The sequence below is a fragment of the Erigeron canadensis genome, chromosome 8 (genome assembly GCF_010389155.1).
Source record: "Erigeron canadensis isolate Cc75 chromosome 8, C_canadensis_v1, whole genome shotgun sequence".
Taxonomy (NCBI): domain Eukaryota; kingdom Viridiplantae; phylum Streptophyta; class Magnoliopsida; order Asterales; family Asteraceae; genus Erigeron; species Erigeron canadensis.
The window spans coordinates 24249336-24262593 of NC_057768.1; the positions used below are offsets into that span (position 1 = coordinate 24249336).

General features: G+C 33.9%; 1 protein-coding gene and 1 long non-coding RNA gene across 2 annotated transcripts; both read left to right on the forward strand.

The window, feature by feature from the left end:
* The first annotated feature begins 151 nt into the window (after window positions 1-151).
* LOC122579512 lies at window positions 152-2702 on the forward strand. Its single transcript, XM_043751695.1, has 4 exons — window positions 152-302; window positions 854-1427; window positions 2178-2322; window positions 2420-2702. The coding sequence occupies exons 2-4, from the start codon at window positions 944-946 to the stop codon at window positions 2469-2471; spliced, it is 681 nt and encodes a 226-aa protein (XP_043607630.1). The 5' UTR covers window positions 152-302; window positions 854-943; the 3' UTR covers window positions 2472-2702.
* Window positions 2703-6767: 4065 nt separating this feature from the next.
* LOC122609745 lies at window positions 6768-8204 on the forward strand. The gene is made up of 3 exons (XR_006325379.1): window positions 6768-6969; window positions 7416-7467; window positions 7786-8204. It is a non-coding gene; the product is annotated as an uncharacterized LOC122609745 (long non-coding RNA).
* Window positions 8205-13258: the final 5054 nt, after the last annotated feature.

The following is a 13258-nucleotide window of genomic DNA, read 5'->3' on the forward strand; positions in this document are numbered from 1 at the left end:
ACAATAGCACTAACAATATAAACAAATAAAAAATTTGGCAGTAGTTTCTCGACTGTCCCCAAAATCCTTAAAAACCCTCGTGCGTGCGCTGTATATACATATCTATATCTATATCTATCTATATATATAATAATGGACACCACCACCCATTCAAATTTGAACTTACGACTCTGTCGGTCACTCTTCATTTGAATTTCCTCTCTTCTTCTATACTGGATTGACACATATATACATACATTATACATATGTATAGATCCTTTGATTTCTTTCTCTAAAATCTTTGGATCTACATTTCACATAAGGTATATTTCTTCTCACAATTCATTATATATTCAAACATTATTTACTTATTGGCAGTTTCATATAATTCTATATATTTACTCATTATTGTTGAATGAATTATATATATATATATATAGTTCATTTTTTTTGTTTGACATTCTTTTCTTTGGATATGTTTTGTGCTTGTTAATTTACAGCTAATAGTTGGTATTTATTTTTGACTTTTCTGTTCACTTATCAAATTTTGTGTCACACTTTTAATTTTTTGAATATTTTTGATATGATTTTTTTATTTTTTGATAACTAGTATAAGTTTTCATTTTCTTATATATGTGCAACCGCGTTGATTAATGTCACAAACTCACCTACTTTTGTGTTCTTACTTTATATGCAAACAATTATGTCTGTCATTTTTGCTTTCTCTTTACCTTTTATTAATTTAGCTGTCATTCTTATTTTTGTTTTGTTTTTTAAAGTTCAAATTCTGTTTTTCTTGAAGTTTATATAATGTACTAGAGTTCATGATGAGATGAAATAATATTAATCACGTTTTAATATATTTTGAATTCAGGATTTTGTCAACATTGAGAATTTAGTATCTGGGAAACAAATTTTATTTTATGATTAAGTGAAATTCTTGATCTTTAAGAATTAAGCTCAAATGGGTCATGCTCCAATTAAAGACGAAGATTTCGTTATTGATCTTGAGAATGGTAGGACGGAAAGTGAAAGCCTTGATGATCAGTTATTGAGTGTAGATGATAGTTTCGTGAGTTTAAGTGTCGGTCCACTAGATAATGTCTTAAAAGTGGTGATTGACTCAAAGGTGGGTGTAGAAAAGGAAGTAGATTTTTCGGTCAAAAAAATTGGGAAAGAGAAGCGTAAAAAGGCTTCAAGTGCGAAAAAACCACCAAAACCACCTAGACCTCCTAGGGGATTTTCATTGGATGCTGCTGATCAGAAGCTTATAAAAGAGCTTGCTGAACTTGCTATGATGAAACGGGCAAGAATTGAACGAATGAAGGCATTGCAGGCGAAGAAAGCGTTAAAGGCTTCTTCATCATCATCGTCGTCGTCAATGAGTGGTGGTAGCTTGTTTGCTATGCTCTTTACAATTATCTTTTTCCTGATGATGCTTCTCCAAGGTAATAATTTACGATTTAGTTGGTAATTAGTACTGTAGCATTTAGTGACCAATGGGGTGAAACCACTCTGGTATCGCCACCATATGACCACATGGGCCCATAGATGAAGGCTCCAAGCCACAGGTTAAAAACTTGCCAAAGGCAAGTGCATAACCTGTATCTTGTGGTACATGGGACTTGGGTTCCCACCCATTTACCCTTTCTTTTAGTAGTATTTATCGTTATGTAGATATATTGTTTACAATGTACAGAATGTTCCACTGGCACCCGATATTAGTGTTTTTCCACATTCATTTGTAGAAAAACAAGTGTAAAAGAAGATACTGTATAATTTATGTAAAACACATCTTTTACAAACATCGAGCTTGTCTCATTACTTCTAATGAAACAATGTACGGAATTCTTTAGCCATAATTTGAGATTGTGCAGGAGTTGTGAGCCTTCATAAAGTTCTTCATTTGATTCTTGGGATGTTAAGCTTCATATAATCTTTAGAAGATACAATTATATTATACTAATGTATAGGAAAGTGTGGCATTGAATATGACCCAACATTGCATATGCTCTTTGCATCAAAGATAATGTCCCTCAAATATATTGGTCTGCCCTACATCTACATGGAAATAAATCCAAAAACCACTGAAAAATCTTTGAAAATGTCATTTTACTGTTTTTTATTTCCTTTTAACAGATCAGATTATCAACTATCTCTCTTAAACCGAAGCTAAATCACTATATTATATTTTGCAGGAATGTCCTGTAGAAATCCGGGCATGACTACTTCTGCTGGTTCTCCGCAGACAGCTCAAACAAAGGAGAATGGTCTAGTATTTATACAGGAGCAACTTAACCCATCTGCTAGTGATTCCATTTTACCACATACTCGATCTTCAAAGTATGTAAACCAACCATATTTTCTTTTGATAGACTCGTCTTACAGAAAATTTTACTTGTTGAAAATCTAATGACCCGTTCTGATTGGTATTATGCAGTTTATTTCAAAAGATTTCAGGTTCAGCTTCTGCTAGCAGGAAACTACTGTAGCTGAATAAAAACAATACTCCGTGTATAGGATACGTTAGTTCTAATTGTGCTCTGTTAGATTAGTCCTTTTTTAGATACAGATATAAGCAAACGGCAGTATCGCTGGATTTGAGTTAGCTTGTATGTTGTTTTTGTTCTTTCTTTAAGTTAGATAAGTTTAATAATCTGTAATGGAGTCAACAATAATCAAGATCTGATTTCCATGTAAATTAGTTGGGTTCAATTTTCTAATACCCCACTTACAAGATTCAGATTTGATTCATACTTAGCTTAGTAATCACATCTGTGAAGTGTTTGTGCTAAAGATATTGGTTTATGTAAAAAGACCATATTACCCTTCGCTTCCTGTTTGGAACGAACAATGCATTTACCCCTGTCGCACATTATCTCAGAAATTGAAACTCAACAAATGCCTCTTCAAAATGTTAAAGTTCACTTGATTATATATAATTACTAGATATGCTTATGAAATTGATATATTTTCTTTCAAGGGTATTTTTGGGTTTTTGAGTAATAGTGACAAAGAAAGAAGATGCGATGTTGAAGACATGCATGTGCAAATCAATTCATAGATAATAGAGGCCTTGGCATGACATTTTAGACAGGATCAGACTAATAGACAGCCATAACTTGGTATGGACTCTTTTTTGGACATACTTTTAAGAGATAATGAGGCAGAGTAAAATTACATTAATATTGTTCATCTTTGACTTGAAAAAGCCTATAGTCCACACTCCACAACCAAAGTTAGATACTCATAAACTCATATTAGCATCATGATGCGCCTTCGGATGGCAATTGTATACTTTAACTAAAACTGTTTATTAAACGAAAATTTGTAAGAGTGCATGGTATGGAAGCCGTAGTCTCAACATGATTGAACAAACCATGGACCATGCGGTTCACCAAATCATCACCACCATGGTTTCCAAAGTGGTGGTTTTGGTGCGGTACCGCACCAGTATGTGTAAGTAATTTTTTGTCCTTGGATAAATGGACCTCACAATGGACAAAAATGATTCAATGTGGTTTTCACTATCGTAATGCTGACGTGACAATACTTTTCGTTTTTGTTTATCTGACCACCATACTAAGTAAGTAGGCAAGAGTATCATTAGAGATCCAATTAGTGATGAAGTTATTACAATAACTTCTAAAGATCCTGTTAGTGGACAATCTATTAGAAGTAGATGATGTCATTAAGATTAAAAAAGATATAATGGATATCTGTGGGTATCGGGGTCAGTTTGTTGATTGACCCTCATGGACTGTTCCCTGGCTTAGGCATGGAAAAACAACCTGGGTGTGCAGGTATACAGATGGTGGGTTATAATTCACACTTGGAAGTTGGAAAGGAATTTCTGGATCAAAAAATACATGTGAATCAGATCCATAAACTAAGCAATAATAGCATTCCACTTTCTATTCACTAATACCATTTTATTTTTGGGCATCTGATGTCAGGTAGGCACCAAATCCCTTTGACCTTCTCAGCCTTCTTTTTCATGTGCTTTTGATCTTTTTTAATACTATATATTATGCAAGTCAAAGGCCTATTTGAAAAAATAAGTATGATACTACAAGTAATTATTAAAAAGTTATATTAGAAAAGTTAAATCGGTGAATCTGTTAAAATGTGTAAAAGAAGAATTCAAAAATATTACTTTTGATTGTTTTGCAAGTATAATGAATCAAATCATCAATGATCAAAATAACATGTGGGTGTTTTGGACTTGGCATGTTATCAAAACATTTTATTGCAACCGGTAATTCTAATACAGTACATGTTAAGCAATTTTCTTAGATTATAATGAAGTATCTATAGATCATAGATGGAACTAAGATCTCTTGGATTTCACCTTTGATTAAGCCAACCACACGTATCGGAAAGGCCTATTTTAAACCCTTATAGCATTATCTTTAAGACTACAATGGTCTATTTTAATCCAATTATGGTGTATTTGTTCATACTAATAGAAAAAAAAAAATGAATTATGGTGTAGGATTCACGTTGTTAAGTCTATTGTGATCTACTTTGAGAGTATCTTTTTTATTGATTTAGATTTTATGCAAATGTTCGTAATTATACAAGCAACTTGCTAAACTGATTTGTTAAAAGATCCGTCATATAATATAATACATAGTTTATGAAATATCTCTATATGAAAAAACTTAGGGACAAGGGTGTAGTCGGCTAGTTTTATCGGCAAAAACCATCGGCAAGAATCGGCAAATCGGCTACACTATAGCATCTGGCTCGGCAAGTTTAACCGGCAAGATTGGCTAGTTTCATCGGCTAGTTTTGGCCGATGCAAGTGGACGTTGGAGCTACACTTTTGAACGTTGGGAGCGTGTCTTTTTTTTTTTTTTTTTTTTGTGGTCAAAGTGACCGTTTTTTTTTTATAAAAATTTACAAAACTTACCCCATCCTTATTTACTATATATATAACACAAAAACCTTTTATTTCCACTACTAAAAATTTTACTTATACTCTCTATATATCTTATCTCTTTCACATATTTTCTTCAAAATGATTCCCACAAGAAAATCATCTAAAACATACCGAGGACCAAGAAATCAACTCTCGTTTCAAATTCCTCGGCCCGTCGAACAACCATTAGATTTCGGCGGTTCTTCAAATCAAAACAACGAAACCCAAAACCTCGACCACGACTTCTCTCAATTGTTAAGCGATGGCTTCCCCGTGCAAGTCGACATGTGCCGTTTTGAACTTCCTTCCCAACCCACTCAACTCACGATCACTTTTCTTGAAGACGATGATGATTTCCAAGCACAACCCGACGAGGCGTATGACGATGTGCGTGACACCTCTAGCGAGGAGGTGGAGGCGCCACCTCCACCCGGTCGTGGGAAGGGGAAAAAATCTCCACCTCCACGAGAGCACCCCCGGTCGCGTGGAGTGCCGACGATGAAGAATTGTTGGCCCGAGCTTTTTTCCATATCTCTACGGATCCCGCTACCAGCGATCAACAAAAATATGAATCCTTTTAGAATAGGATTCTTGCATACTACAATGGCCAACAAAAAAAACACAAACGCACATACCATTAAGTGAACACAAAGTGGAAGAAAATGCAACCACTATTGAACGAGTTTACCGGCATCTACAATCAAATGGTTAATTTTTTCCGAATATATATATATATACTTTTGTTTTACGTTTTATATATATATATATATATATATATATATATATATATATACTTTTGTTCTATTTTTATGTGTTTGTAGGAACATAAATGGGCTAGCGGTGCCAATGATGAGACAATTTTGTCCGAAAGTTTGGAAGAGTGGGCAAAACGCAAAAAGAACAAAGGATTCAAACATATCAAAGCTTGGCAAGTTGCAATGAAACATGACAAGTTTGCATATGTTCCACCGGCGAGTGGTTTTGGTACTACTCCTACTTCGACCGAGCCTAATACTCCTACGGCCGGCACTCCTCGCACCGAAGATACTAGCGGGAGTGAGAAAAGGGCTCAAACCGATGAGTCTTCGAGCCACTACACTCTAGTTCCCGATTTGAACGAGGACTCAATGCCTTCATTTGTTCGAAAATCACGTAGCAAGGCCATGAGTTCGGCCAAAAGTAAAGAAGGCTTGCTTGGTTCGGTTGAGGAGTATAGGGAGGTGAGTATTGCACACAAAGAAGAAAAGAGGCTCGAACGCCAAAGGAAGAGGGAAGCCACCCTCGAACGTGAAAACCTTGCACGAGCGTTGCTACAATCCCAACTCGAGTTTCAACGCCAAAATACGATGGAACTAGAACTCCAAATCTTTGGCGCACCTCACGAACACTTGGTCGAGCCCATGCGTAGCATAGTAGCATACAATTGCAACGCAAACGCGACATCGCCGAAAAATACGGGTGGCCATGTGATAACTTGTTTTAGTTTGTTATTTATTTTATAGTTGTATTGTTTTTTTTCCTAGTTTTAATTTGTATGTGTATTGTTTTTTTAAATTTAATAAAAGTTTATGGTGTGTTTGTAAGTTTTTGGAATTGGCAAATTGGCAAATGTTGGCACTACTTTAACACCCCATAAATTAAGGTAATTCAAATAGGTATTTTTAATCTATATGAACTAAAATATAAACATTATGATATATAAGTTATATCTAGTATATCTATTATATGCCTAAAGTACCAGTCAACTAGTTAGTGCCTTTATTGTACACAATAAGTTATTTTAGGGACTAATGTATTATATATGTAAAGTTCATATTTATTATTATTGGATAAAGTTAATCAAATAGATATACATGTAGAAGTTTAAAAGAAAAAGTGAAAGAAAAACAAAAGGGAAGTTAATAGAAGTATCTGGGAGCTCCTATACTTAGTGTGTGAAAACATGGTGTCGTGAGTATGTGTCCCTCTCGTGAAGATATCTAGCTCAAGATTAAAGAGACACTTGATTTTAGCTAACTAGAAAGTAAAGTAGAGTGCTTTTGATCTTTAATCAGGAGTAAATCAAGGTATGAATTTTTCTACTAAATATAATCAACCTGATTTTTGTAGAAGATCTGAGTCTCAACTTACTAGTTGAGATATTATAGATAAAGATGGTGTGGTAATCTTTTACCACCATGTTTTAGTCAAAAAAAGAAAGATATGTTTTTATAAGATTTGATTATACAAGTTTTGCTTCATATAATTTACTCGTGATTTGCAACAAGTTGATTGGAATTGATGTAGTAGATACATGGATGTTTACTTAAACAAAAGAAGTAATTTTTATAGTGAATAAAATCATGTAGACAAGGTGTTTGATGTAAAGCCTCAAAGAAAACTCGATTTTCAGAAAAAGGTCATATTAGCTATGGGATATTTTGTAGTTAGATGCTGATGGAAAACAGCCCAAAAAGAATAGATAGTTGTATTTTAACCTTTAAGTGATACGTGTATTATGCTTTGTGTATAGGTGATACAAGAGATCAACCAAGTTTTACTTAAAAGCTAACGGTGATTATAAGGTGAGTAACGGATAGAATAGAATGATAGGTAATATCCGGAATGCATTTAGATATGTATGAGGGTATGTACTTATCACATTACCAGAAGGTTATTTTATACGGGATTGATTTAGATATCTCTCGTATGAGTATGCCATTTATTTCATGAATGTTGAATGCATAGAATTACCAGAAAAGGAATTCCTTACATACTAGAATGTGACTCTGAATTTGTTTCAGATCACAACAGAAAGAATTTAGATTATGCATTCTTTATATGCTAGAACCCGTTTACTCACTAAGTATTTATATTTACCGTTATATATGTTTTTTTTTTAGGTGAGACAAGTGGAGCCCGAAAAGATCCAGGGAAGGGTATAGCTTAGCACTAGCGGTGTTGCTAGTTGGATGGGTAACGGGTATCTCTTATGCCTTTCTTTGATACTAGTTACGCCCTTTTTGTGCAACTTATAAAGTTGCAAATTAAACCAGTTTGTAAACCAGCTTTTGAAACATATTATGGTAACTATATAGGGTCATATTGTAAGTAAGTAAATATGTAGTTCTATGTAGTTCTATCCATATCAGTTTGTAAAAGGGTTTTTGCAAGCAGGTCCTAGTAAAGTATGAATAGTCGTTTTGAAACAAGTAAGAAAGGAGTGTTTGCATTAGCTTGCAGCCTGGTCTTGGTCAAGCTTAAACTTCATGTATCTTGAACCTGGATCGTCATTTTGTATGTAAATATGATGTTGAAAGTAGTACTGAATGTTTTGTTTTAGGCTGAGATACGCCAAGGGTTGAGTCGACTAGTGAGCAGATTCACTACTTGTATGGTTGGTCTTCTTGGGTCACTCCAAAACCAAAAGAAAAACTACCTGATCGTTTGTCCAGTTCATACCCTTAGCGTTTGATTATAAAATACGAGCTGCATATGTTAGTTGTATAGCTTCCCCTTGGTAGTCCATGTCCAGAACCACCACCTGATGCTTTTTGTCCAGTTATATCTCGGCTTTTGGTCATAAAATGAAAAGTAAATACATAGGTAGCTTGGATACGTTTCTCTGGTTCAAGTTAATGTTAAACCACCGGATGGTTTTATATAATAATGGTTACATATTAAAGTGTGTCGGGTGGTAGTTGTTCTTAGTGATTGGATCAGGAAAAATCTTTCTAGTGAGTTTACATCATAATATAACTATACTCCTGGTCAAAACCCGCGAGTCTTTACTAGTCCGGTATATTAAAGATCTTATTCTCTAGCAGTGTTATTACATGAGTGTTATTACATGAGTGAGCTCAATATTTCTGGTCCTCTCTACTAATGGTTTTGTCCAAATTATATCGTAGTTCCTGATCATTTAACAAGAGTCGAATTTTATTAGTTAGCCTCCTACAGTTTCAATTCGGGGTTTATGTTGAAACTATTTGATGGTCTATGTTAAAACCTTCTGATGCTTTCTGTCCAGATTATATCTAGCTTTTAGTCACAAAATGAATCAATACTTATAAGCAAACTTTAGATGATCTTTATTGTTGGCTCATGTCAAACCACCTGATGGTTTGTAGACTAACTACTCTGTTACCAAAGATCAGGTGGTAGTCGTCTTTCAATAGTTGATGTAAAATCTGTTCATCGGGTTTACATGGTAACTACACTCTGCCCCTGGTCATAACTCTTGAGTCATTAGTTTCAGTCTTGTGTTTAGAACTTCATCTTATATTATGTAAAGGTCTCTTATATTATGTAAAGGTCTCGTGTCTGGAGCTTTGTTCATTAGAATGGTACACGTGTAACTAACAAGTCATGCACCAAGTTCTATTTTTGAGATTATACACTAGTCGATAATAGTTACAGTTTATAAAAGAAAAATAACAGAATATAAATGTTTTTTTTAAATAAAAAAAAATTTTCTCGGGCGTTTCAACTACACCCACAAAATTGGCAAGATTTCAGCTAGTGTTGGCAAGTTTTTAGCTATCACAAATGTCATCTCCTAATTGGCTCAAAATTAGCCAATTTAACCAATTAGCTAATTTTTTGGCACTACACCCTTGCCCTTATATGGTAAAGTTCTTGGATTATTTGGCAAATTATTAAAACTTTGGTTTATTTTTTATTATTTTAAAATTAACTATATATGTATCTATCGGAAAATCGTTTACTTATATATAAATATGTAGGGTAAAGTTATTTTGAGAACCCTTTTTTTTTGCAAGAACCTTCGAGAACTTTTCAAATCAAACTCAACCGATGATTGTTCTTTACATAAAAATTGTTTTTTGATTGTTTTCTGAATAACTTATGTGTAATTTTGAAGTTTATAATTGTGTGGAGCATGGATTATCATCTGTTATACATTTATGTGGAGATTTGGATTCTTGATCACTTGTGCACGAATATTGCTATGATCACATGTATGCAAGTCGATCATATGTAATCATAGCAATATTCGTGCACATGTGATCAAGAATCCAAATCTCCACATAATTATATAACGGATGATAATTTATGTTTCCACACAATTATAAACTTCAAAATTACACATAAGTTATTCAAAAAACAATCAAAAAACAATTTTCATGTAAAGAATAATCATCGGTTGGGCTTAATTTGAAAATGTAACATCCCAACCCTTTCACTAACATTTTTTTTTTCTTTTTATAAAACTTTGACCTTAACATTTCTATTTTTATTTATCAACGTTGACTATGTCAACACTAACATTTTAAAATAATATCATAAATACATATTTTTAAACACCACTTGTAAACTTAATTTTGGTAACGACTTCTTTTAATAACCTTGACAAAATAATTTACCGGGCATCCAGAGCTTGATTCAAAAGAAAGATTACCATGGCTCGGTCCCTTGCCAAGTACTTCATTTCCATACTTCAAAACCGTCCTTTTAATTCATCATAGGGATAGTTCCCTATTTATCTCCCCACCTACAAAAATGTTAACTAAAACGTAAGCTTAATGCTTAGTGAGTTTTAATCTACAGGCATAACCGTTCCACGTGCTCCCAGCACTTCATGTGTCCCCGACACTTTATGTGGCCCCGCCACTTCATGTACTCCCGATACTTTTATGTGCTTCCAGCACTTCTTGTAGCCCCGCCACTCCATGTACTAGTACTTTTATGTGATGTGGCACCGCCACTTGTCACACTCGTATGCCCCCGACACTTATCGTTTTAATGTGCCCCCGACACTTTTACATTTTCTTTTGAATTCCATAATTATATCACATTTTTAATTTCCATAATTATATCACATTTATCTTTTGAACTATATATAACATATATCGGTTAAGTTGCAATATTAACAACCTACACATATATACATATACATATACATATATAATATAATATAATAACAATTGCTTACCTTTGATGTTAAAGATTAAATCCTAAGAATTGTGTCCTTATCCCTGTTCTCAACCGCGACAGCACTCGTTTCCATTTTTTTTCCTTCTATTTCCCATAGTAATTTATAACTTAGCATGTTATTATTATTACAACTAGCCTGGTGTCCGCACGTTGCGGCGGTGATGAACGGTGCTGATGGTGTTAATTTGGCAGTAGAGATGGAGGGCGACGGTGGAGATGGAAGGCAGTGGTCTTAGGGTGGCAATGGAAGTAGGTGGTGGAAAGTTTGGGTGTGTGTTACGATTAGTCGGAAATGGGGAAAGAGGTTAGCTTTATTTCGAGTGTGTGCCCGCGCTATGTAGCGGCGATGGTTGTAATGACGGCTAGTGTGGTGGTGGCGACGTCGGATGTAGTGGCGGCGGTGGATATGGTGGCTAGTAATCAATTACTTTGGATAACAAACATAACAAAAGACACAATGTCATAAAAAAGCAGTTATATATAACTATATATTATACCATGACATATGGTTAAGAAATATATACAGGATTCCTTTTTGAAAGTTTAGTCCATAGAGAGCCCAAACCAATATCTATGTAGCTTCTCTTTTGATATTTTCTTTCTTCCTCAAACACTATGATTGTTGAACACTAAGCTAACAAAACTTTCACAATACATAAGGCTGAAAGCTTGTGTTATGTTGTATTATATTGCTGTTAACTCATTCATCAAGGTATCAGTAAAATCATTAACTATATTGAAACATGATATACACATAATTCTTTAAGTCAAAAAAATAAATGCCTTGACATATTACATTTTTGGCAACATCCACTCACTATGTATTAAGCCGAGGTAACTGATATATGTTTCCAGGCCTTGCAGACGACGTCTAACCATCTAAGAGTTCATAAAATTTGCTTCCCATATACAACATCACACAACCTATAACATCTAACAAAATCTCGAGTCGCCACCATCTTTCAGAATGAATACTATTTTAACTCATAAACGACCTAAGTATTATTTGATATACGGGGGCCAAATGAATGCAAAGAAGTTATAAATACCTAAAATCTTATCTCTGGCCGAGATGTAAGCTGTAAAAAAGGGCGATGCACATAACGTGGTCAACTGTATCCATTCTGTATTTCAGTAAATATTTATGAAAACATTCACTCTTCAAATTCTAAATAAAAATACAGAACCCAAATAGTAAGGAACGACTAAGTTATAAGTACCTAAAATTGTTGTCATAAAAACATCTTAGAACTCGTTCGGGATCCAATTATAATCATCCATCGCTTAATCTTCTGTTATGAAACTTCTTTGGCAACTGTTTAAGCAACTGTGGTAAGATAGTGAACTTCTCAATTCTATATGTCATTTGAAAAAAAAATAGAGTAAATCCATGTTGAAATCATTAGTATTCACTACAAATGAACAATTGCATATTCTATCGATAGTAATTCTAAAAGAGCCAAACATATAAAAATCTACAACCTGAATACTTACATAATTAGATTACATAATAAGTTATAGTTTCCACCTTTGATCAACTAATAACAATCCATCACTTCCAAAACCGAACCCATATCATGTTAAGCATTCAAAAACATATATACATAAACCATGAATTTAATCATAACAACATAATATGTTCATGCTTCAACTATCTCAACCAGTTCATATTCCATCCCGTGTTTGACAAAGTTTCCGTCACAAACCAAAGTGTACCTCATCATAAGCAAATACAACATAAATATACAAAATAAAATATATAAAAAAATAACCAAATGGTCAACATAGTCACATAGATATATATAAAAAAAACCAAGATTAGAAAATGGAAAAAATAATTACCTCATTATTCAAGTGGCCGTCGGCAACTACGGATGGTGGTGGCGCGGTAGTACCCTTCTCTAGGCACCCTCTCTTTTTCCAGTATCTATTTTTGCTATTAGAAAAGAATTCGAATATCATAAAAAGAATCACCTTGGTCGGATTTTGATCAATAGAAAAAAAAATCCAATAATCATAAAAATGAGAGTGTTTTAATTAAATCTAAACTAATTAAATCTATTATAAAAAATTATACTTACCAGATGTTAAAGGACGGTGGTTGGTGGTGATTGTAGGCGGTGGTGATTGGAGAGGGTTTGGGGAAGAAAGGGTTGGGGTTTGGTTTGTTGAATGTTTAGGTTGTGGGAAGGAGAAGCTAGAGTAGAGCAACGTACGTACGATAAGGGGTTATAAGGGTATTTTAGGAATAAAAAAAGTGCTTAATTTTTTAATTCCAATACCCTATAAGGATTTATAGATATAGATTTACAGTTATGAATTTGGAAACTTCAATAGCTTAGAATTTATTATCACCACTTATTATATACGTATATTTTGTTTTTCTATTAAAGTTTTTGGAACAGAATGAATGTGCTTTTA